We start from the raw sequence: 26,869 nt of genomic DNA, 5'->3' as shown, positions 1-26,869 counted from the left end.
CCAGTAGACAGCGTTGAAGCTGATGATGATGATGATGATGATGCCGCAGGTTAGCCAACGAAAAACAGTTGGTAACTTGGCTGACTAAGTCAATGGCGCCTAAAAGTGGAATTCTTGTTGGTCGCTTTTTATAACCAACAAATATAATATATAAAAAAATATTATTTATCGAATAAACAAAGTTAAAAAGCAATATTAAAAACATTAAAATGCCAAAAAAACGTAAAAGTTTAGATCTAAGTGATTATTGTCGAGTTTGTTTATCAAAAGATGATTGTATGGCTGATTTATTTCTGCCAGATATTTTTACTAAAATCAAGGAGGTCGCGAGTTCAGCAACGGTTGAGGTAATGTTTACTACACATAGCTAACCCTACAAGCACTGTTTATTATTAATAATAAATATATTATCTATCAATTTATGTTTAATTATTATAATTTTAGATAAATGATACAACAAATGATGGATTACCAAGAAATATATGTCACATTTGTTTGCATAAATTGGAAGAATGGTTTGATTTTAAATCACAATTTATCAAGACAAGCAAAGAGCTTGTTGACTATGTCCATGGCAATTCAGACTTTTCTGATCATGTAAGTATTAAAAATTTGTTGAAAACAATTGAATAACAAATTGTCAAATGATATAATGTATATTCAAAAATATTTGTTGAATGTTATTTACAGATATCAGCTGCTAAAAGGAAAATTGATGATAGTCCCCTCAGTGAAAATACAAGAAAAGCCAAAATTCAACAATTGGTAAGTTGCAATGAAAAAAATACAAAATACGGAGTGTTCTTGTTTTTTTTTTCATTTAATTTATTCATCATTCACATATGAATATTTTTATTTACAGAAAAAACGAAAAATTGAATTTGAATTGCCAACTCTTGAGCCAGTGATTAATATAAATGAAGAAAATAACCAAGAAGACATAGATACATTACCAAAAATTGATGATAATAATACAAAAATTGGTCCAGATAGTACATCAGGTTCTCAATTACTTCAAAATACATCACCAACAACAAGAAGCCGTCAATTGGGACCACGTAAAACAAATGAACAACGTCTTGCATCCACTCAACGTTGGGAAGCACGTAAAAAAGCATTACTTGCTGCAACTGGTGAAGATGATTCAGATACAGATACAATTCCATCTGATGAAACACAATTATCACCAATTCAAAAAGCACGAGCTAAAAATAATGCACAAAAAGATGTTGATTATCAAAAAAATTTAACAAATACAATGAATAATTTGGGTAAAACAGAAGCTGAAAAACTATCATCATCAATAATTATTGATTTAACAACACCAGAAATTGAAAATAAAAAAGACAATAATGAAAATATTTCAGAAAATATTGTTAATTCAGAATTAGTTATTGGTGATGAAACATTTATTATAACATCAACATTAACATCAACTAATTCAAATTTTGTAAATAATGTTAAAATAAATGATTTACCAATGTTGCTTGAATTAAATCAAAAAGATATTGAACGACAAAATAATGAAGAAAAACGTGAAATGCTTGATGCCATGCAATTACGACCAGTTAATAATAGTAATAATAATTCAGTTAAAAATTGTATGACACTTCAAGTTGTTGCAATTGAAACTGAATCATTAACTCGTATGCAAAGTGAATTAACGAAATTTCTTAATGATGATATGAAAAAGAAAATTGATAGCAATGAATTTCTAAGTGATACAAAAGTTATATTAAAAAAACCAAATGATTCATATCAAACACTTGATCAAAAATTAAAAAATCTTATTGAAAATACAATTAAAAAAAATATTGATAAAAATAAAATAATTGAACCTGGTAATTCATATACATCAGAATTTATAAAAGCTGCTGAAAAATCAATAGTGTTTCAGCCAAAAGTATTATTGGATCGTATTGAACCAATTCCAAGTTATAATTCAAATAAAAAAAATGAATTAACAATTAAAAAATCTCCATCAATTAATAAAAATATTATTGACAAAAAAAATCCACAAACTTTACCAGTTATACCATCATCAACAAAAAAATCACAAACAACAAAAATAGAACAGTACATAAAACAGTTCGAAAATTACTCTTCAATATCATCATCAAATAATACTAATAATAATGGTGGTAATGATGATGATGATGACGATGATGATGATAATGAAGTAATTGATATATCAATGAATAATACAACAATGATTGATGAAAGTTCAGAAGAAACAAGTCGTCATGTTTGTGGTGATTGTGGTGCTGTATTTTCAACAAAAGAAGAAGTTAAACAACACTTTGATGAACATAATAATGAATTAAAAAAACCAAAAGTTAAACGTTGTAAAAGATGTAAAGTTATTGTTGATGCTGAACTTGTTAAAACACATGTTTGTAGAAATAAAATTACCCATAATTGTTTAACATGTAATACAACATTTAAAACAGATAAAATGTTGGAAAAACATATGAAAATACACAAGGATGAACATATTAATATTGAAAGGGTAAATAATTTATCAATTGACAAAAAAAATATTGATAAAATTTATAGTAAAAGTGGTATTATAAATGATGATTCTTGTAAAAATAATATTAAATTTGACTGTTATATTTGTGACAAAATTTTTGATAATGAGATTATTTTGAAAAATCATTTACAGGATCATATTAATACAACTGCTGTTAAAACTGATGGTATTCCTGTTGATAAACAACAAGCTGGGAATTCATTGATTGAGATGACAATAAATACAACACAACATGAACTCATGACAACTCAAAAACTTGAAGAAATATTGGCTGAAAGTAGTGATAATATAAATACTGAAACAACAACAACAACAACAACAAATAATAATAATAAACTTCAATTTTCAAATGATTATTTTGATGGTAATGATAAACCAGCTGAAAATTTACAAGATGAACCAAAAGATACTATTTTATGTGGAATGTGTCTACTTTATATACCAACTGGTGATGCTGAAAAACACATTACTGAACATCTAGTTAAAGAAGGCGCAAATGAATCAAATAAATCTAATGTTATTAATAACGATGGCAACGATCTTCATCATGATAATCAAGAAGAACATTCATTTAGTAATGAAAATAATATTATTGAACAATCAAATGTTAAAAATGAAACAAAGGTATTATTGTATGATTGTGTACAATGCAATGAAAAATTTGAATCTGAAAAAAATTTAGATCAACATATGACAACACATGAAGAAGATACTGTCTACGACGAATTTGAAGATCATCAAATTAAATCACAAAACAAACATTTATGCACAATATGTAACTCGAGTTTTGAAAATGAAAATTCACTTGCTGAACATCTTGATAATAATTGCGATAATAATTCAACAACTTGTGGTATCTGTAATGAAAAATTACCAAACTTTGAAGAATTTGAATCACATGTAGCTGAACATTTTACGTAAAATTATGAATTTTCTTTTGTTTACAAGATACTTTTTCCTTTTTTTTTATTATTATTATTAATATCCGAATAAATACTTTTATTATTTTATGCCAAATTTAAATAGCGGCAAGAAAAAGTTTAAATATATTTTGATTTTTTTAAGTTAAGTAATTTTGATGATGATGGAACTTATTTTTGTTTTTTTTTTTTTTTTTCTTCTCTCGTTGCAATGCAATTCTTCAAACTAAATATATTATACATAAATATATATATTTTTATTTTGTTTTAATTATTTCTCATAAATATCGATCATCAATTATAATTTTCACATTAATTTGGAAAAAATAAAAAAATCAGTTTCAAAATTAATTTAATATGTATATATAGAAAGAAAAAAAAAAATGTCAGGCATGCTGTAATATGTATTTACAGAGTATATAATTTTTTTTTTTTTTTTTTTTTTCTTTTTTTCCCTCGAGTTTTAAAAAAAACGATTTTGCGGAATTTTTTTTTTTTTACAAATTGGCATTTTGAGTGACATCACATTCAAGATACTTTGTAACAAATTTGTTATATTGTAAAAATTAAAATAGATTAACTATTATAATTTAGATAAAAAAAATTATATATAAAAAAAAAAAAAAATTGTTATGTGTTGTTCATTTATTCGATATATATAATTCACAATTATTATATTTTTTTTTTAACCATGGAGAATGGGAGAACATTATTTATAAGTACATGTCCTTTACATTTTTATTTTATTTACATACATATTGCTTAAAAACAAAAATTAATTAACAAAAAAAAAATTTTTTTTATTTTCTCAACTATTAAATTCTTTATCTTTCATACAGATTTATTAATATAATAATATTTTAGCCGATATAATTGAAAATATACTTTAATTAAATTTATCATTTTAAATTGAACAAAAAAATTTAACAATAGTTCTAATCATTCTCACAATTTTAAAAGAAAATAAATATATACATTAAAGAAAATTTTTTTGATTTAAATGATATTAATAATATTTTTAATGTTTTTTTTTTTTTCCTTCAATACAATATTTATTCCATGAAACACAATTACTCAGGATTTTTATTAGTGAAATTTTAAATTTGTTAGTTATCTTTTTCGTTTTTTGTGTGGAAAAAAAAAATTGTTGGGCCCCTTTTTTCATGGATACACAGTGTTGAGTAAATGTGTATTTTAATAATATTTTTGTTTTAAATACCTGTATGTTTTTTTAAATATATAATATTAATTACTGACTGATATTATATAATTCACTAAACGATACATATTTTCTATTTATTTAAACGCTATTATTTACAATAAATTTTATATTCATTAATAATATATTAACTCAGTAGTAATAAATTAAATTAAACTAATTTATTTTTATAAAGAAAAAAAAATAATAAATCATATTGTATATTTGAAACAAAAAAATAAGATAAAATATAGTTTTAGTTAAGAAGAATAAACGCATGACTGTACATTTTTTTTATATTTGTTTTTTTTTTTCTTTTCAAAAATTAATTGACATACGCTCATATTTAATTCAATCATTGTCTCATTGTTTTTTTTTTTTTTTCTCAAAAAACTAGCCAATGAAATTAAAAAAAGAAAAAAAATATTCTTCAATTATTAATTAAACAAAACTCCAGAGTTTTTTTAAATTATTTTTTTTTTTTAAAGAAAAATAATTAATAAATAAAAACAAATATTCAATTGATGTTATCAAAAAATAATAATAGTAATAATATATTTTAGATTATCTACTCTTGATGATTTTTAATTTATAATTTTTTTCATAAATTCAGGACTGTATATTTTGGGTAATTTTTATCTGCACTACCTTTGTAAATTTTTGTAATTATTATCAGTGTTTTTATTGGTGAATTAAATATCACTTGTAATTTGGCGTTTTATTTTTTTTTTTACTGAATATATTGTTTTTTTTGTTTGTTTATTTGTTTAGGGTGAAGTAGCATCGACATAGTTTGCTGGATAAAGACCCACTCGACCATCTTTTCTGCCTTTACACCAGCCTTGTTCATCTTCATCCTCCAGTTTTTCAAAAACATCTCCTGTAATCACAGATAACATAAATAATTAATTAATCAAACATTTAAAATAAAATTTATATTATTTTTTTCGACTGTTAATTACCTTGTTTAAAAGTAAGCTCATCAGCTTCAGCTCCTTCATAGTCATAAAGTGCACGAACTGGAACACCTGGTTCACCAGTATCAACCAGAGCCTCACCACCATCCTCATCCCATTCTTCTTCATCAAATGGATTTGATTCTTGTTTTGAATTTGTACCGTTTCTATTAAATAAAAATAACAATAATCAGTTATATAATCAAATAATTTTTCAGTCTCATTTTTATTGCAAATAAAAACACAAAAACAGAACAAACTTACGTAATTGTGGGTGTTCTGCTAACTGAATTATCATCATGATTATTTTTCTCTGGACTTTGATTTTTCATTGATCCTAATGTATCAGTTTTACCATCTCCATTATTCTCTGGTGATATTACTCTTGCCATTGGCTTCACTTTGGCCTTATTATTAACTGGTGGAAAATCCTATTTACAAATTTAAAAAACATCTATTAAAGTAATTAATAATTAACAAAATCAATTGTATTCATTTGCTGCTTTTTTTGCATAAAAATAAACAAATATTAAGACAATGAATAATATTAATAAATATAATAAAAAATAAAAAATATTACATGCAAATCTTCGCCAACTGGTCGTTGATTGATGAGAGTTATTGATCCAGCTGGTAATGCTTCTTTTGATTTTGATCCTTTGGTGATTTCACGAAATTCTTCAGTATAATCCTGAACAATAACATTCAACAATAACATGCGAGCATTCAAATAAACTACTATTTATAATTCAACAAACTAATTAATAATAATTTATCTAAATTTTTATGTAAACACATAAATTATCTTTAAAATAAATAAACAAACATTAATGATATTATTATCAGGCAATTACTCGTAATTTTAACAATTAAATTACCTCAAATTGTGGCCAATTCATAGCCATATTGACACCATGATTGTTCGACCACCATTTCAAGTCTTTTTCATGATCAGCATTATTTATTGTGTGATAAAATTCCTCGTAAATAACTGGAAGCCTGGAAGACCAAAAAAATTTGGCATTATTATGATATTATTAATACTGTTTTATAAGTTAAATAATTTTTATTAATTACACTGGATCTTGTGATATGTTGAGACATTTGTGAATACCAAATAACACATCCTTAAAAAATTGCAATCTTTGAGCTTCCATTTCTTGACATTTTTCAAACACTTGTGTCATGTCTTCCATGTACTTTGGATTATACTGATTTATTTCTTGCAATGATGCTTCATATTTTTCTTTAGCTCTTTGAACTTCTTCCTTGGTTTTTTGTACTCTATCTTGCATTTTTTTTACCTAAAATAATAAGTACATAAATATTGTAATAAAACCATTATATTTTTCTAATTTTTAATGTGCAATTGACAGCTATTTCAATCAACAATACTAATTAATCATGCATTTTTTTTTCTCGTTATAAATATAAAATTTATATCGTTAATAAATTATTATGTGTTTAATTAGTAAAATTAGGTTTTTTATTTTTTTTGCTTACCGTAAGATATTTCTGGATCAAATGTGAATACGAAGATAAAGAAAAAAAAATGGAAAAAATAATTATTAATAAACATGCAACATGCTGGAGATTAATATACATACAAACTTAAAGATGATAATGTTATCCTTAGTTTTTTTAAGATATTTAAGTACCCTGTAGCACCATGCACGAAATCTCCACAGTGGCATCTAGAAAGCCCGTTTTAATATCTTAGGAGAACGCGATTATTTTCAAACAAATTTTAACGTTTTTAATGTAAAATGAAATTATTATTTATTATCAAAAAAAAAGAAGTAAATATTCACTCTAAAATCATCATGCAATATTTATAATCCATTAAACAATTTGAAATTGAAATTTTTCATGCCAAATGACGTTATTATATTAAACATACGCTATCAGAACCTCGGGCCATCTGTAATTTAGCATTTAACGAGAAAATAAAAAATTAAATTCTAAATTGAAATATGATAATATATTTTTAAATAAAATATTTCTCGTTAACTTTATCTGTTTTCATTGGGTATATTAAATTTAATTAACTTGATATTATTGAATTTTATATCACGTGTTAAGCTGATAAAGTTGATAAGCAAAAGATACAGTGTTTTTTTTTTTTTCAAAAGAGTGAAATCAAATACTTGTTGTTATTATTAAATGTTATTATTTGTTTTATTTTTCTTTAGCTCATAATGATTGCTGGAATTGATGATATTAAATAATATACCTGATCTTGTGATAATGAACTATCAGCTGATGCATTTCTTTCCATATTAGCAGCAGTACGTTCAGTTTTACAACTGTTATGATAATCAGTTTTAGTTTTTTCAACTTTTTGAAGTAACTTGGCCCATGGTTTTTGTGCTTTTTTAAATGCATCCTCCATTTCTTTACGTTCTTTAAGTGTTATCATTGACTAAAATATATAAAAAACAAAATTAACACTCTATAAAACAATATTATTAAAATAAATATAATAAATACCTTGTGATATGCATCTTTTTGCCATGTTTTGACTTGTTGAATAATATCATTACATAGATTTTCTTTGATTCTTAAATGAACATCACAAAGTCTATCTGATTCACCAAGTGCACCTTTCCATGCAGCTTCAGCAGTACCATATTCTGGTCCTTTTTCAATTTTTTCATTCCATGATTTAGACCATCCTTTTAATGCTTTTGCATAATTTTTTTCAATTTCAGCACGTTCTTGTACTAATTGTATTAAACTGTCACATAATTTGTGACCATCTTCAATTCTTTTTGTAGTACGTTTGTAGTTACCTGGCTCCCAGAATGAATCTGTACTTGCTATCAACATATTATCGTCGCTGTGATGTGACATCTTAACCTAGTATCATGTATTATTATTATTTATTCTGAAACAAAAAATTTAATATACATATATTAATTAATAAATAAAAAAACTACTATTTATTTTTTATATTATTTTTCAATTTACAACTTATTTTTAAAAAATTAAAAAACTACTTGTTTGATTTCCGTGATTTTAGCGATGATTTAAAGTGACTTTAGCAGGTGTTTTTTAATAAAATTCGCCGGATAAAAAAAAAAATTCATGTATCTATTAAATTGAGTGAATTTAGCAGATTAAATTTAGAATTAATGTGACATAACAATTCAAGTGATTTTATTTTTTTTTTAAACATATTGATTATCGATTATTGATAAAATGTTATGAACAATTTCAAGTATTAAATCACATTCCGACAATTGAGTTGTTGGTGACCCACATTTTGGCAGTACATATCAATATAAAATATATGTATATCATATTATCATCATCGTTTTCTTTTATTAGATTACGTTATCGATTGTTCCAATTCTCTCTCGAAGCCACTGGAAATTTCAATCATTTAATGACATATCTATTATTCCACGTGTCATCAATTTTACCAAATATTTAAATTCAATTAAACATCTTTATATTTTATAAAATTTTAATTAAGGCAAATTTTTTTAAACGGTATAAACATTCAAAGTATCTATTTTTTTTTCTATTCTCATTGTCTATCCAGACGTCTATTGTTTTCCATGTTTACTTCCAGCTTTCGAAATGCTCAACAATCGAAAACTTTTTATTTTTGTATTTACGAAAAGAGGAATTGAAATGTGAGCCTTTTTTTTAGAAAAAAAAAATCCTAGATGAACATGTATAAAATATATGCACAAAAGAGTGTCGAGCAAGATAGAAAGGAAATTTAAAAAAAAAATAGAAAAAATAAAATCAGTAATCACGACACTTGGATAAGAACAATTTGTTTTGTTTTTTTTTTTTCAAAGCAAATTCGCATTCTTGAGTTCAAGGAGAATGAGTCTTTCACTCGACATATTTTTTAAATATTTTTATACAAGCAATTATTTATAAACAATATAAATAAATAATCAACTTTAATTATGTAAGAAAATAAATGGTTTTAAAAATTTATCGACTTGTCTGGCCACTTGAAATTTGCATGCAGTAATTAAAATTGTTCATACCAACAAATAATTCATTTAAAATGAAATATTTCAAATAAAAAATTTGTCAATAACGACGTGTACTTGGATAATACTCAAATAATTGTTTAAAAAAATTAAATGATTTTTAAAAAATGATTAAAGTTATAAAAAAAAAAATAGTATATGTTAAATGTAAAATAAAATAAAAAAAAAAAAAAATGGATAATGTCTAGACGTGTTTTATTGATTATTGGATATGTTGTTGTGTATTGAGGGGTCATTGAACATTGACAATAATGAAGAATGAAGAATGAATATTATTACGAGTTTATGAGTGAGTAATTTCGTTCAAGACCAGTGAAATAACAAGACCAACGTTAAATCATATCCTTGATCTGACCTTCTCTGATGATTATTATTTTTATTTTACAAAATTATTATTTTATTTTTTATTTTTTATATATATAAGGAGCAATGTAGATGGAACCCGTTGTTGCTGATGACCGAACGACTTCTTCCACCACTAACCGGTCACATTCCTCAGGCCCACACTCGCACACAAACATTAAATATCTCATATATTTTCCGCTATTTTTCCTCAACTTTAATTATAATTATTTACATTTAAATGCTCTAAATTATATTAACAATTATTTGCGGTTATACTTTGTGGCTTACAAGCAATAAAATTATAAATAAATTTCAATATTTGTCTTATTAAATTTTTGCTTGGAATTTTTGATATAAATTTTATTTAGAAATTGGAGTAATTATATGAAATATGTCAAATCGTGATAATGAGTATTAATTATAAAATAGAATAATAATATTAATTTTTTTTTGACAGTCAATTTCTAAATAATATATGTTTATCAAATTATCATAATTACAGTTTGTTAAATGTCTCGAGTGAAATTAGCTGTTAACCTCGAGAAAATATCATTAAAGAAAGCCAAGAACAATTGTGAGAAATTTTATTATTTTTTTTATTTCAATATTATTAAGGTTACCAGAGGTTTAAATAGAGGTGCCAACGTTTGATTAGATCTTGTCTAAATTACTATATGAGAATCGTAATTTTTTTTATTTTTTCCATTTCTTTCACATGGATATAAAATTTATAGCTCCTTTTTTTTTTTAGCAATAAAAAGTATTTCATAACACGACTGGTTTATAAATTATTTTTAAAAATAAATATCACTATTATTTTTAAAAATAAATATTACTATTATTTTTTATATAGGAAAGCTTGGATTCACTTGGACATTTGAACACTTGCCAATGTTTTTTTCATTTCTATTAATGTTTTTTGAATGAAAAAAAAGAGACTCGGATTAAAATTGTTGAAAACCAGACGATAAGAAAGTCTCGATGTGAAAGCAATTTTTTTTATTTTCCAAATTTATTCTGGATGTTGTCCAGAAAGTGAGATACATTTGGATCGAGTCAATGTATTTTATCGAAGATAATATACAAGAAAGTTTAGACCCAATTCTCATTTCATTCAACTTTTTATAAATAAATAACAAATATATTTTCTTTAAATTAATTAAAAAATTTTCGTATTATTAATAATAATAGTAATTAATTATTTAAAAACTGTAATTATCAAATTTATTCAATGTTACAAGCTGAAATTAATTTATTCAATTAGTAAATATATTTTTTAGTTTTTTAAAATATAAATTGATCAATAAATATTGATGATTTTTAATTAAATTGATTTTATAATGTAGCATGGTTATTTTAAATTTTTAATAAGTTTGTGAACCGGATCATTGATGGCTCCGTTACTAGAACGACTTGTTAAATTCGATAACGGCTTTATATAATATTTAATCCATCCTAGTTTCTGGTGTGCTTCATTTAACACAGGAAATGCTAGACGATATAAAAATGAATATAAAAAAAATCAAAAAACACGCTACAATTATTTAATCAGTGCCAATGTTCGTGCGTGTCAATACCTCTGTCATATCATCATCATTATCATCATCATCATCTCTTATCATTTTGCATAGATCTGATAAAGGATATGTAATAAACAATCAGCATAATTTAAATGTCAAATAAAATATTATATTTATTAATAAAAATAAAAAATAAATAAAGCTATATATCGAGATTAAATTAAAATTTAAACTTTACACATTGAATAACAATTTACATACAATTAAATTTTTAAATTAAAAAATTAAAAACTTGTTAAACTGTTTAAACTTGAAAAATAAAAATGGAAATTTTATTATTTATTTTTTATTATTTTATTGCAAATTGAAATTGTCAAGGATTTATATTTTTTCAAACTTTTAAAGGAGGATGCAATTTAAAATGAATTATTGCATCGACAATTAGGGCAAAGTTAGTGTATGGCCTTGGACTCGCTTCCTCGTTAAATCCAACAATCACAAGTACTCATCGAGGCCTTAGAAAAAAAATAAAAAATATTCAAGTACCTACTTGATTCCACTCAACATAAATAATATTAAAAAAAAAAATGCAAAACTGCTAATCTCAATCGTAAATTATTCAGCATATTCTATCAAGATATTTAATCTTTGCAAGTATTTTCACTTTTTTTATTTAATATTTATTTAAATGTATATTTATTTGAAAATAAAAAATATAAATAACAATTTAAATACTGCTAAATATTAAGTGGTTATTATAATGCTATTTCAAATTAAAAAAATTAAATTATATATAAAATTGTTATTTGAATGAAAGTTTACAAGGTCAAACTCATCATAGAAATTTATTTATAAAAAGCTTTTGTATTTTTTTTTTGTAGAAATATTATTAAAAGTCAAATGTTTTTACAAATAAAAAAAAATAGTATTCATGATAATTTCTAGTTGAATTTTGTGATGAAATTTTTTATCAGAAATAGACAAGAAATTTGCAATGGATGAAAATAATTTTAGTTTGAAAAATATATAGGTAGTTTTATGATCCATAGAAATGCCATTCGTTCGACACACTGATCTTTCATTTCCTCTATCGTACAATGACCTTAGTCAAAAAAAAAAAATAGCTGCATAATAAATAATAATAACAAAAAATAAAAAATGTCTATCTGCTTACGTCAAAAAAAAAAGTGAATTTTTTATTTAAATTTTTAATTATTGTTATTATTTTTCATGGCCAATTATGATTAAAATTTATCACACAATAAAGTTGTCATTGTGCCTGACTCAATGCAAAAAAAATCAGATGAAAAAATTCATTTGTTAACATAGGAAGTAAATATTAATTTTTAATTTTTTTTATTTTCTGCCACTGAGGTCTGTGAAATGTAGAGTCAGTGGGCACATACCGCGGACCGTGATGGCAAAATTAAAAAATAATAAAATTATTATTTGCTCGCCACTTCAATGAATAAACTTTTTTGTTTGATTTTTTTTGTATTGGGTCAGTTAAAATGCCAGCTTATTTGTTGTGATAATATTTGATATTTAAACTCAAAGAATAACAATAATTAACTAACAAATGAATTAATAAAATTAACTTGTTTTTAACCCCATTTTTTTTAAATGTATGATTAGAGTTGTTGGATCCTGATGATGACTACAACAACAAGGGTCTATTTCATGACTCTCAATTGAGTGAATAACATGTTCACAGCCAAGGTTAATTACAAAAAAAAAAAAAATTGTTTTATATCCCCTTTACATGCCCATGAGATATTTAATTTATTAAAAAATGCAGTTGTAATTTTTTAAAAAATAACAATTATCTATAAAAATTAATATAAACATATGATGAATAATTTTTTATATCAAGATATTTAATAAAATAAATAAAAGAATATTTTTTTAATCATCAAAAAAAAAAAAAAGTTACGAATAGCGATTATATTTATTTAAAATAAAATTTTAACTTCTTTAAAAATTTCTACCATCAACAATTTATCACAGCCATTTAAAAGATATTTAAAAAGCAATAATTAAACCAATCGTATTTGAAAAAAAACAGCTGTAGAATTTACAAGTGAAAAAATAAATATTTCTTTTAAATTATTTTTTTTTTCAAATAAACACTTGGAATTTTTCTTGTCTATATTTAGTATTATGTTCAAGTATATTTAATCCCTCTCAAATCAAAAAAATAAAATACAACTATTACGGATTACTTTGTAATAATTTCAACAATAATAATATTGTAAATTAAAAAATAATATGAAAAAAAAAAAGCACAAGACTTAGTGAGCTAACGATTACGATCCATAACTAATTTTACTCCAACAGAATAATTAGAGAATAATTGTATAAGGAAGTTGAGGGCAAAGGGTCCACGAAGAAGAATATATTCTTAAAAAATAAAAATAGTAAAAATGCAACATGAAGAATAATAAAATAATTACCACACATGTAAATATAAACATACAAAATAAGTAATCGATGCGTAACGCCGGTAAAATCAACGAAGCATCAACTTACACCTCACACACAATCACTTTCAAGACATTCAGACATTTAATTTTTTTTTTTTAATTATTATTGAAGAGATTAATTAACCCAATTGTCACTTTTCATTAAAAATTTAATTGATACTCATAAATCATTTATTACTTTGGAAAAACAAACAATTTATTTGCGAATTTTTTATAAATATATTTTTAAAAATATAATAATCATGATAATATCGAGCCAAACTTGTTTGATTATTTAAAAACATCGAGGATAAATTGATCACTGTCACGCAAAAACATTCACAAAACACTTGACCCACGACCTTATTCACAGACTTTATAGAATTAAAAAATAAAAAAAAAAAATCATTGTCTTGTTTTGGCGAGGTTAAATTGGCCTTGGATTTATATATATGTAATTTTTTTTATTTACAACTCAGCTGTTGTTTATTTTTTTATTTCGAGGTGGATCTTCATGATACCTTGAATACCGGTATACTGTGATTCACCTTTCATTTTTTTTTTTTTTTTTATTATTTCATCATGTTGCTTTGAGGTAATAATTTCTACTGAGCTGCCAGCAAAATTATTTTCACTGTTTGACATGCAACTTAACGAATAATTATTTGTTTAATTGCTGAACACTTTGAAGATGAAAAAAAAAAAATAAAAAGAATTAGTCATGAAGAATTTAAAAGTTATAGAAATAAATTCAAAAAAGATATTTTAATTTTTTCGTTTTGAAGTTTATTGCCTGTTTTTTTTTTTTTTTTTTTCTATCTAAGCATCCTGTGAAATTTTTGGATTCATCTTCCTGAAGATGTTGAGGGCGGAGATGAAACCAGTTTGACTGGATTTTTTTGTATATCAAAATCACCCTAGATCCTAGACTTTGATATAAAAAAAATTTTAGAATAAAGCTAGTTTTTTATTTTTTAAAAATATTTTTATTCCAAGAATACCATATATAAACTGACCTGACTGAATGAAATAATTTTTTCGTTAAATAATACAGTGTTGAAAGAAATTGAGAAAAAAAAATATTAACAACTACCTTGAAGATAGGAAAATTTGTAATATAATTACGATTGAGTTGTAACATGTTTTTTTTTAAATTTTTTTGTTTGCGGTTGAGTGCACGGTACATCACGTCAGGTGGAAAATAAAATTAAAAGAAAAAATATATATGGCTTGTTGAATAAAAACGAGGTAACAACCTCTTGTTGATCAATATATTTATATTTTTTTAATCAAGCTTGTTGTTATTTCAATAATAGAATTACAGTTGAAAAGTTGAGAGAATCGACAATCGATACGTCGATTTTTACTATGCTCCATTTGATATTCATGTTGATAAAGGATAAATTGATGATTGGCATCAAAGCAGTTGACCCAACTTATTTACTTTTAGTTCTTTGGGGCTTCCAGACACATTTTTTTTTTAGAATTATTTTCTCCCTGCTTTACGAATGAATATGTTATATGTATTCAACGATTTAGAAAATAAAGTTTTCTTTTTCCTGAGAATGTTACTTGAGAAAATACGATTTTTTTTTATGTGAATTTCTTTGAATGAGACAAATCGACATGTTTTTAAACTACTTGAAATTCAAACAGTCTGGAAATATTTATACTAGTAAACCTACAATTTAACTTTGTGACAACTTTTACAAATATTTTATACAAAAATACTTTATACTTTAAAGAGTATTTATTTGTAAAATATTTATCCTACATAAAAATTGATTACATTATTTTTAAATAATAAATTCGTTAATAATATTAAATACAAAAAAATATGTAGGGATTAAAAAATTACAATTACTATATGAATATTACTATACATAAGCCTTTAAAGAAGCCAAATAAAATTTTTACAATCTATGCAACCAATAATTAATCCTAAATAAAATTCCATTTAAAAAAAAATTAAAAAACTACCTAATGATAATTGTAAAGCAAATAATATTAACAAATAAAAATAATAGTAATATTATTTTTTTTCCATCAAGGATATTTAATAAAAATACCTATTGTTAATATTTATTATTTGTTTTTTTTTATTAATAAAATAACTGTGAGTCAGTTTATAAATGCAATACAGTTGCAAAAATAAATAAATAAATGTAAAAGTCATATTTATCATTTTTATAATAAATACATATGACAGAAAAAAAAAAAAAATCAGTGTGTGGGCTTCAATATAACTTTTCAAACTTGACTGCAACTCTGCAAGAGATGCCATACGAGTGTCGAAGCCTCTCACAAATAAAATAACGGAGCAAAAAAAAATAATATACATAGAAAATGTCAAATAAATAAACAAGTATATAGTAATCAACAATTTTTTTTCTTATACATTTGTTGTACATTTGTACATTTGTTCGTTTGTTCGTTTCTAATTTTAAAAATGTATATTCCAATTGGCCAAAGTAATTTTAAATATAATAAAAATATAAACAAGAAAAACAAGCAATTATTATTGTAAAATAATAAACAAAATGAAGAACAATGAATTGATATTTTTCAATCCATTAAAATCATATAAATATTATGTAAATTTAAAAAATAAAATAAAAAAGAGAGCATTGAATTTTACATAACTATAAAAAGGCAATATAAGTGAATGTATTTGTCGATAAAGTGCATTAAACTTGCAAAGAGAAATAAATTCACGTCCTTGAAGTACAAGACCATTGACCGTGTCACAAAAAAAAATAAAAATATTAAAAAATAATACAACAACAACAACAACAATCACGTACTCGTTACAATTCAATGCTGTCCATTAATAAATGGAATTTAAAGACAATGTGAATTGCAGGTGTACCCTTTTTGTTATAAAAAAATAAATAATATATATATGTAAGATATAAAAGTCTTAACTCATATTTTATTTTCCAAGTAGTTTGTTGTAACTAAGTAGCAACGGTAAATTTTCATGTTGAATATGAAATTTGTCTCGTGGGAACTGGTGAAAGAGGTGTATAAATTTAATCATAATAAATAGATCACTTCTTAGATATTAAATGGAAAAGTGAAATATATTTTTGAATTTATTATAGATTTTTAAACAGAATAATTAAACATCCGGAAGAAAAACAATATTCATTTCGAAATAATTTAAACAAATAAATCTGAAACAAAGAAAAAAAAACAAATATATTTCGTTATTGTTTTTTGTTATTTTTACTAATTTATTTTGTTGTTTAAATATTGTGTTGATATGAAATTTATATTTTGTATTTTTCAATTATGAATTCAATTTATTATTGCAATATTCAACCGAATTTTTTTGATTCATTGGCTTTTTTTTCTTTATCTCTTTTTGGTAGATATAATTTTTAAAAAAATAATACGTAAACTCAATGTCAGGGAAAGCGATAAATGTTTAAAGATAAATAACTGGGTTACTAATGTGAGATACACAAGGCTATTATAATATGTATAAAAAAATATTCAGGATATCCGGATTGAATTACTTCATAAATACGTAAATTCCATTGCCTGACAAATCGACTGTGACTCACTGAAAGATACATTTAAAAAAAACTATAAAATTCAATATGGATCATAAAAATTTATGGCTTCTTAGAGTATCATAAATTATAAAATATGTTGGATAAATTAAGACTGTCTTTATTTACAAGCTATCAAAATTTATAAATCAAATAAGTGTAAATTAAAAATAGCAATAAAGAATATTATTAAAATAAATATTTTAATAAATTAATTATGGCTGTTAATGAGATATTTAAAATACATAAATTTTACTTGAAAAAATAATAATTAAATTCAAGAAATTTCTGAAAATAAAAATAAAGAAACTGGTCCAATTGAGTAAGACTTAAGAGGCGTCTGGTGACTTAATTGCATTTATAAAGATCTCTTTTATCCACAACAAAAGACCCGCCCTTGTAAGCCTTTGAGAAGAGTCAAGAAATTTTCTTCAATTGTCTGGATAATCAACGAAAAAAAAAAAATATTTAATGTCTGGTTTTGCTTGGTATAGCTTTGAAGCTTTCTTGGTCACGCTAAAAAATTTAATCGTCTATTTTTACATTGTTTAATCACAGACTATAATATACAAGAATATATTAATATTCTCGAGATAATTAATTACAATATTATGCAAAATATAATTAATCTTTTGTAATAAAAAATATTAATCTATTTTTAGATATGAGATTATTATAAATGCATATAAACACATGAATCATCGACAAATAATTTAAATTTATTAAAAAGAAAAATTACGTAATTGTTATTTTAAAATTGAAAAAATATTTTTATATTTTTAATTGACGTATTTTTACAATTGTCAAAATGATGATAAGGAATTTTGCATGATCAATATTATCAATAAAAAAATTTTTATAATTTCTTTTTTACACTCCAAGTGATAAGTGTTAAAAGAAAAAAAAAAAATCAATTTGATGATATTTGGTATAAATAATTGAATAAAAAAAATTTAAAAAAGAGATAAATTGAATGATGGTATTGAAATGTAGAGATTGAGTGTCAGCAAGTAATTAAAGTTACAACGAAACGAGATATTTCTTTGCCACAGTCGGCTTGTCATGAAAACCAGTATTGAAAAAAATATTTTATACACTTGAGAAGAAAATTTGCGGACATTAATATAATGCATTTCAATATTTAAAAAAAATAAAAAATAAAAAAAAATCATTGACAATAATAATGTCGAGTTTAACATTGAAATAAAAATGTTTAAAAAATTTAAATGAAAGTAATTTTGAATACAAATTTAAATATATAATTTGAAAGTAATTTAAAATATTTTTCCATCATGATTGGAACAATGTATAAAATTCCAAGATACCAAATACGGTTTTAATATCACTCAAAGACACGTGCAAATGTCCGCACGAATAACTTGATTGTGATTATTGCAAGTCTTGTTAATGGCCAGCAACTTTTCTCTCAGATATTTCAAATGTTTGAAGAAATAAAATTAATAATTAAATATGACTCATACAACAAGATAAAATAATAAACACAATCATTTAAATTAAATAATAAATAAGAAAATATTTTAAATTATTAACATTAATTTAGATAAATAATATAATATTTATATTTTGAAAATTGCGGGGCAAATGTTGATACATGCGTTTGAAGAAAAGAAAGCAATGAAAAAGAAGAGGTCCAGTGAGCATTTCTCTCCATGATTATACATGCCAATCGATTTCTCGATGAAAGTCAAGTCGAGTACGTGAGATCATCTTGCTAAAATAAATAATAATAATTTTATTTTTTTATTTTAAATTATGCATAATGCCTTCTGTGTACCATAAATTATCATTTTTTTTTATTTTTCAAATTTTTTTCAACTAAATAATATACGTACTGTGCACAATACGTTTTTGTTGTTTTATTTTTTTTATTTTTTTACTCTATTTTTTTTTTGTATTACGAATAATAAATATTTTTCAATGAAAAAAAAATTACCTAAATAACAACTTATAATTCACAAGTTATGTATAATATAAAAAAAATTTTTTTTTTTTGTAATCAAAATGATTTTCAAGATCGTTGGTGCATGTGAATCGACAATCCCAATATTGCCCTAGTTTCTATTTCGTTTTTTGTTCTCAATATATTAAAAATTGTATTTTAAAAATAGAAAAAATTGAAATAAAATTAAATGGAATTTCAAAGAGCAATATAATAACCTTGATGAGAAAAAAAAATAGAAATTAATATTCATTCTATAAGAAGAAAAATTATTTAATTATTAAAAGAAAATTACAGAGATTTAATCAAGTGATGAACGATCTATTGATCATCATTCGAGTTTATCGAAATGACGTATTGTCAAAACGATTATGTAATAATGTGTTATTTGTGTAATGCATACAAATTGACATATATATACACATAAATATGTTTATTGTCATTATCATACAGCTAACAATCGCTAACATGTTTTTTAAAAATTTTTTATTATCATCATGTTCTCGTCAGGGTTAAGCAATAAAAAATATAAAAATTAATAAATTTAAATAAAGTAAATTTGCATTTGATGATGTTATTTAATATTATTTTTATCATAATAAATTTTTAAATTATTAAATAATTTTACTGTAAATAATATTCAACTGCGATGACAGTTTTTTAAATTTAAATATTTTTTTTTTTCGTTAAAATCATTTTTATATTGTTTTCAAAGAAATTTTTAAAAACAGGATTTTAATTTTATATCTACGTATGTATTAATATGTGACAAGACAATAAAACCTCCTCGAAAAAAAAAAGTGGTAAGGTAAAAATATTGATTCGAGAAAAATCAAGGTCTTCTTGAATAAAAATTTGACACGAAACACAGTCATGTGTAGTGAGTCAAGTTTTTTTTATCAAAAGAAAAAAAGAAACACTTCTTTTTTTTTTTTCTTTATCAAAAGACCAATTCAACTTTTTGCATTTTTATTTTTACAATCGTGAAAGAGAAAAATCTCTAGCTTCAAATCTTCCATTGCAATTTTTCTTTTTTTCATTTTCTGTCGAAATAAATATTTAATGAAGGAAAAAAAAATTAAACTCTTGTAATATATGAAAAAAAAAATGAAAAAAGTTACTGTTATTTTTAAGTTCAAGGTAAATATTTATTAAATATATTTTTTTCGTTAAAAGTTTGTAATAATAATAATGGTACCTTATCAATTGTAATAATTCATTCGCCTCGGATATTTAAAAAATAACGTACAACTAATTTATTTAAAACGTTTAAAATTTCAACAATAATTATCAAGGTTAAAAAATAATAACTCACTTAAAATATATTCTATTTAAAAAGTTGAAAATATACAACTAATACTAATAGTAATTTAAAATAAATTGATTTTTCTTTTAATTATTTTTTTTAATTATGAAGAGAAACTTTTTTTTTTTTCGTGTATATTGATGTCATTTTTGGGTACAAGTAGAAAAAAATAAAAAAAAACCTGTCTGGGTCGTCTGTGATGAGCTAAAGCAAGCAAAGTAAGCTTGAGTCTAACGGGCCTCTCAGCACGTATATGATGGCGAAATAGTTACTGTAGCTTGATGTAGCTGGTTCGGTGCCCTCGGATAATAGGCTGAGAGTGTGTGTGGTGTGGCGCGTCGTCCGCTGGTAATTTTTTTTTTTTTTTTTTATACAACATGCAGGTCTCATCTATCTAAACCTGCCTATATACAATCTAAACATCCATATATAAATAAATAACATAATGTAAACAATGTCTTTTATCTCATAGAAAACCATTGCTTTTTTTTTTTTTTTATAGCTTACAAACGATTATTCATATAATTTGATAGTTAATCGAAATAAATTTTAAATTTTATATTAATTTTAATTATCTTTATAAGGATATTTTATAATTTCATTTGTAAAATTGTGATTTGAAATATTCGAAAATTTCGAAATATATTTTTTGGAGTTTCGAAATATATTTCGCAAATTTCGAAATGTATTTGAATTTTTATTTTACAAAGAAATTATATAAATTTAATTTTTTTATGTTAATTAATTACTAGATTTTTGTTAATTTATAATTTATTTATTTTTTTTTCATGAAATTTAAAAGTGTGATACAGGAAATGAGCTTGAAAAAAAAAAAGTCTTTCACACGTTCTTGTTTCCTTCTATTGTAAATTTCTGATGAAGAGGTTTTGATGAGATTTTTAGCATTATGAGATTGTTATCTATCATTATTAAAAATGATAAATAAATAACAATAATTATTATTGATTAGATGTTTTAAGTAGATGATAAATAAAATAAATAAATCATGTCAAATATTTTAAGTGAAAATGAGAATAAATATCTATCGACCTTCTGGCGTTTGGTTAACCCACTTACATTTAATTCGTAAACTCATCATTTGCCATCACGACCCCTTTTTAATAACCCAAGTGATTTTTTATATTAAAAAAAAAATTATTTCTCGTCTTTTTTATTATCAAAAAAATTATTAATAATATCTATTTTCTAGTGAATAAAATAATTTTTATCTATTTTTATATTTTTTATTATTTTAGTTATAGCATCACATCATCAACATCATCTAGGATCATTAGCGACAACAGTGTGTTATTTTAAAAGTTGGTTAATATCATAAAAATATTTTTATCTATTTTATTTTTTTTATCACTGATTTTTAATAATTAATAAATTTCCAATGAAAAATTATTTTATACTTTTATTTGAGTATTTTGTAATAGCATTATGGTAATTATATATCATGATATGAATGTAAAATTGTTAATAAAAAAAAAGAAACAAAATGTAAAAAAAAACAGTGAGAATTTTTTAAACAACAGGGAGTGATTTGGACAACCGCCAATTTGTATCAGATCCAAGAAGAAACTTTTGCTTGGTTAATTTCCTCACAATATTTCTCACCAGCCTTCCCGGTACACACCTAACCGGTCAACGGCCAAAAAGCCATCATCAACATTCAAGTCTCTACTGAATAAAAGTTTAATAAACCATCTAAAAACAATTGTATCAATTTAAAATTTATTTTTTATTTAAAATCTATATTTAATCTATTTTAGTAGTTTAATCATTATCATAAAATTTATTCATTTTGAATAACTTGATGTGGCAAAGTCCAGTCATTCAAAGTAACAATAAATAAAAAAAATATATAAACAAAAAATTGACCATCATCTCCATGGAAAACTATCGACTTTATTCGCGCTTGCATTTCCGCATTCTACTACGTGACTAGTTCGACCCTCACGTAATTTAAAAAAAAAAAATCAAAAAACAAAAAAAAAATACAAGTTGATTTTTTTAAAATTTTAATTATTCAATTATCTAAAAATATTTATAAAATCATAATTCACCATTCAATATATTTTTAATATAAAAAACAAAATAAATAATCTATGAACAAAAATGTGTGTAATTTATTGAATAAATTGATTGATATAAAAAACAAAATAGATAATTAAATATTTTATTTATTATTATCATTTATTTTTTATTAAATTGAACGAAAATTTCCATTCAAATATTTTTATCTCAATAAAAAACAAGACAGGTGAAAACGTCGCACTTTATTTATTATCACCGGTGACATATTTTATTATCACGATTTTTTTTTTTATCATAAAAAATACTAAATTATTTGTAAATATTTTTGAGACTTGTGGATTGACATACATTTTACAAAAAATGCGGGAAAAAGGCCAAATTAATAATAATAAAAATAGTAACAATAATAATAATATATACATGGCCGAGATTTTTTTTTGGTGTATTGAAAATGATCTCTTTTTCTTTGAAGAAAAAAAATATTGTTGTCGTAAAAAATGACTCACCAGTTGTAATATTTTCTTTGGAGATAAATGATGATAGCCGTGAACTGTTATCAAATGTATCCAGATAATTTATTCACTGAATATTTATTTAAAAAAAATAAAATACTCCAAAGCTGATCACGTGTGAGGAAAAAAAAAAAATTATTTATTTCTAAGTCATTAAAACACACACATTATTATTTAACAAATAATATTTTTCACAATTAATTAATAATCATCACATGAAACTTGTTACACATTTATGAGTAATAATTTTGTATTATTATTATTATTTATTTTTGACATACGACATATGTATGTTTATTTAGATAACAAAAAAAAATAACTCAGCGAATTGTCATGTTGCTGGTTCTATGGGCGAAATGCTGCTGGTTCTTTTTACTCTCTTGATCGTCATCAAATATGGGCGTGGTTTATAACACGAATACAATTACGAATTTGACCGAGTTTCAACGACCCCGATATTATCCAGCTCATTTATTGGCTAAGCTTATCCAATAACAAAAAATACCGCGAAAAATTTAAACATAAAACGACAAAGTTACTTGTTTTCATGTTTTTTTTTTTGTAATTAATTAGCTTTATTATAAAAAAAAATTAATAGAATTCTTTTTAGATAATAATTTTATAATATTATTAATAAATTTATTTTATAAAAATGATTATTTATATTTTATAATGAAACGCGTTTTTTGGATATTTGAAATGACACAAAATGGCAGCTAAGATGGCGGCTTTCTTGACGCATTTCCGGTTTAGTTTTTCTTAAATTTTTTTTTGTGTATTTACTATTTATGTTTGTGTTGGTTATTGTTGATTGTCATCAGCCTCATCAGACTGTCAATATGCCAACCATTTGAACAAATATTCTTATTTTTTAAATTAATAATATATTAAAAAACAACAATAATGGATCACCTTGTGATGCCCAACAAGGTAAGTTAATTTAAATTATATTTTATTTCAATAATACCACATGTATACATTGAATAACCTCCAAGGCTAATCTATTATTACATCAAGATAACAGTAATCACACTATAAATTATCACAAAAATAAATAAAAAAAAAAAGTAATACATACCAATCCTGTTATCAACATGAAAAGTAAATAATTTGTTTTCTTTTTCTAGAGTGAGGAGGAGATGACACCAGAGGAGAAAATGAGGTAATTTAAATTCACAACAATTCATATTTTAATTTGTAACTAATAATAATATTTTAATTTAATACTTAACAGAGCTGAACACATAAGACTGCATCAACTTCATCAAGGACATGAGTCAATGCATGCTGAAATGTTATTGATACTATTGGTGACATTAATTGTAGTACAAGTTATATTAATTGAATGGAAAAAGAGATATTTTAAATCATATCAGGTATGTCAAATGAATGAATAATTAAATAACACAATATTGATACAAATACTAATTAATAATAATTAATTTTCAGTTTGTTACGTTAATTGCAGTATGGTTAATACCATTTGGTATGTGTCTAAGAAACTATTGGTGGAGATTTATATTTTTCTGGTTATTATTTTCATGTATAACTGGTCTTGTTGTTAGAAAAGCAATGCAACAACCAATACAAGGCACAACACCAAGGTAATAAATTTAATAACAATAGAAAAACATTTTTAATTATTAATTACTTTTTTTTTTTTCTATTTTACAGACTAGTTTACAAATGGTTTTATTTTATATATCGATTGAGTTATGTACTTGGTATAATTGGTTACTTCACAGCCTTGGCCACATTTTTTGGTTTAAATTTAGTATTTGATGTTAAACCACAAGTATGGATGGATTGTAGTCTATTATTTTTATATTATGGTCTTTATTTTGGTGTACTTGGTAGAGACGTTGCTGAAATTTGTGCTGATAAAATGGCATCACATATTGGAGTACGTATTTATTCTTTTATTATTGTTATAAAAATACAATTGATTGGTTATTAATAATTTTTTTTATTCATTAGTATTACAATCCAGGAAGCATGCCAAAGAGATCACTTGATCCAAATGTTTGTGCTGTATGTGGAAATGTCATTCTTGTTTCTGAAAATGGAGAAGGTGTTATAGAAAATAGATATACATTAAATTGTGAACATGTATTTCATGAATTTTGTATACGTGGATGGTGTATCATAGGAAAAAAACAAACATGTCCATATTGCAAAGAAAAAGTTGATCTTAAAAAGATGTTTTGTAATCCGTATCCTTTTACATAAATAGTTTTTTTTTTTTTACTTGATAGAAAACAAAGTTTATATTTAAAAAAATGTATTTTTCTTAACAGATTTTATTTTCTCAGATGGGAACGTCCTCATGTTCTTTATGGACAATTACTTGACTGGATTAGATGGCTTGTTGCGTGGCAGCCACTTATTTTATTCATTGTTCAAGGTATCAATTGGGCATTTGGCCTTGAGTAAGTGTAACCAAAATAACAAACAGGAAAAGCACTTATCATCTCAGCGATTATTTAAATAAATTTTTTTTTTTTTTATATACATTTGTTGAATTTATTAAAATTCACTCTAGTCTAGATTTTTTTTCTATTTATGTACGAAAATTGATAATTTTTGTGCAATTAAAGAATTTAAAAAAACTATTCATCATTATAATAAAGTTCAGTATTTTTCTGACGAAAAAAAAACAAATTAAATATCAATATTAATTGCATTTATTTTTCATGTATGCACATGAATTAATTTTTTTTTAATTCAAAGTTCAAAGAGTTAATAGTTTTTAATTTTTTTCAGAGTATCTTCTGATGATTTAGATAATGAATAATGAATGATGGTAATTGAAAAAGTATTTTACCTAGTTTATTATTGAATATTTTTTATTTTATTTTATTTTTTTTTCGTTTATTTATAATAGAATAAACTAGGGTAATCGAAGGGCTGTATTAAGTAGATTAATAAAGGTCAAATTATTATTAAATATTTATATAATAATTCAAAATGTACTTGATAATTTTTTATTTGAGAGAAAAGCAAGCTTTCCAAATTACCAAATACCTCTTTTGTCATCCTACGTTCCTAATACGAAAATGCAATTTTTTTTTTAGAAAGTATCTGCTAAAAATTTCAAAGTATCAGTACAGTTAAATATCAAATACCTCTTTGCTCATTCAATGTTCCTGATACTCGTAAACTTTTTTCTACAAATTTTTTGGAATTTTATAGAAAAAAAATTTTTTAGTATCAGGAACATAGAATGAGCAAGGAGGTATTTTCAAAAATATCAAATACCTCTTTGCTCATTCTATGTTCCTGATACTCGTAAACTTTTTTCCACAAATTTTTTTAAATTTTATAGAAAAAAAAATTTTTCAGTATCAGGAACATAGAATGAGCAAGGAGGTATTTTCAAAAATATCGAATACCTCTCTGCCCATTCTATGTTCCTGATACTCGTAAATTTTTTTTTTCCACAAATTTTTTGGAATTTATAGAAAAAAAAATTTCAAGTATCAGGAACATAGAATAAGCAAGGAGGTATTTCCAAAAATATAGAATACCTCTTCACTCATTCTAT

At 23.5% G+C, this 26,869-nt stretch overlaps 3 protein-coding genes across 9 annotated transcripts; 2 read left to right on the top strand and 1 right to left on the bottom strand.

Annotated features, from left to right (window-relative positions):
* Positions 1–84: 84 nt before the first annotated feature.
* LOC122855538 (protein PFC0760c-like) lies at positions 85–4,080 on the top strand. 2 transcript variants are annotated; one of them, XM_044156978.1, is made up of 5 exons: positions 85–347; positions 445–597; positions 691–765; positions 863–2,509; positions 2,666–3,635. In XM_044156978.1, exons 1-5 carry the CDS (start codon positions 210–212, stop codon positions 3,452–3,454), a joined length of 2,802 nt encoding a protein of 933 aa, XP_044012913.1. In that variant the 5' UTR covers positions 85–209; the 3' UTR covers positions 3,455–3,635. The 2 variants fall into 2 exon arrangements, with proteins under 2 accessions (XP_044012913.1, XP_044012912.1); XM_044156977.1 differs by having other exon boundaries at positions 863–4,080.
* Positions 3,878–23,718, bottom strand: LOC122855539 (protein kinase C and casein kinase substrate in neurons protein 1). 6 transcript variants are annotated; one of them, XM_044156979.1, is made up of 10 exons: positions 23,320–23,684; positions 8,098–8,494; positions 7,841–8,029; positions 7,508–7,528; positions 6,685–6,911; positions 6,486–6,606; positions 6,188–6,298; positions 5,872–6,038; positions 5,614–5,774; positions 3,878–5,531 (listed from the first exon to the last, which is right to left on the bottom strand). In XM_044156979.1, the coding sequence occupies exons 2-10, from the start codon at positions 8,458–8,460 to the stop codon at positions 5,419–5,421; spliced, it is 1,473 nt and encodes a 490-aa protein (XP_044012914.1). In that variant the 5' UTR covers positions 8,461–8,494; positions 23,320–23,684; the 3' UTR covers positions 3,878–5,418. The 6 variants fall into 6 exon arrangements, with proteins under 6 accessions (XP_044012914.1, XP_044012919.1, XP_044012918.1 ...); XM_044156982.1 differs by lacking the exon at positions 7,508–7,528 and adding an exon at positions 7,111–7,122 and having other exon boundaries at positions 4,943–5,531; positions 23,320–23,718; XM_044156981.1 differs by lacking the exon at positions 23,320–23,684 and adding an exon at positions 8,607–8,668 and having other exon boundaries at positions 4,943–5,531.
* Positions 23,719–24,109: 391 nt separating this feature from the next.
* Positions 24,110–26,449, top strand: LOC122855536 (RING finger protein 121). The gene is made up of 7 exons (XM_044156976.1): positions 24,110–24,255; positions 24,453–24,487; positions 24,560–24,701; positions 24,775–24,929; positions 25,000–25,228; positions 25,303–25,538; positions 25,638–26,449. The coding sequence occupies exons 1-7, from the start codon at positions 24,229–24,231 to the stop codon at positions 25,756–25,758; spliced, it is 945 nt and encodes a 314-aa protein (XP_044012911.1). The 5' UTR covers positions 24,110–24,228; the 3' UTR covers positions 25,759–26,449.
* The last annotated feature ends 420 nt before the right edge of the window (positions 26,450–26,869 follow it).

Source organism: Aphidius gifuensis, linkage group LG4, assembly GCF_014905175.1.
Source record: "Aphidius gifuensis isolate YNYX2018 linkage group LG4, ASM1490517v1, whole genome shotgun sequence".
NCBI lineage: Eukaryota > Metazoa > Arthropoda > Insecta > Hymenoptera > Braconidae > Aphidius > Aphidius gifuensis.
The sequence above is the reverse complement of the archived record's forward strand: the minus strand, read 5'-3'. Positions and strand labels throughout refer to the sequence as shown.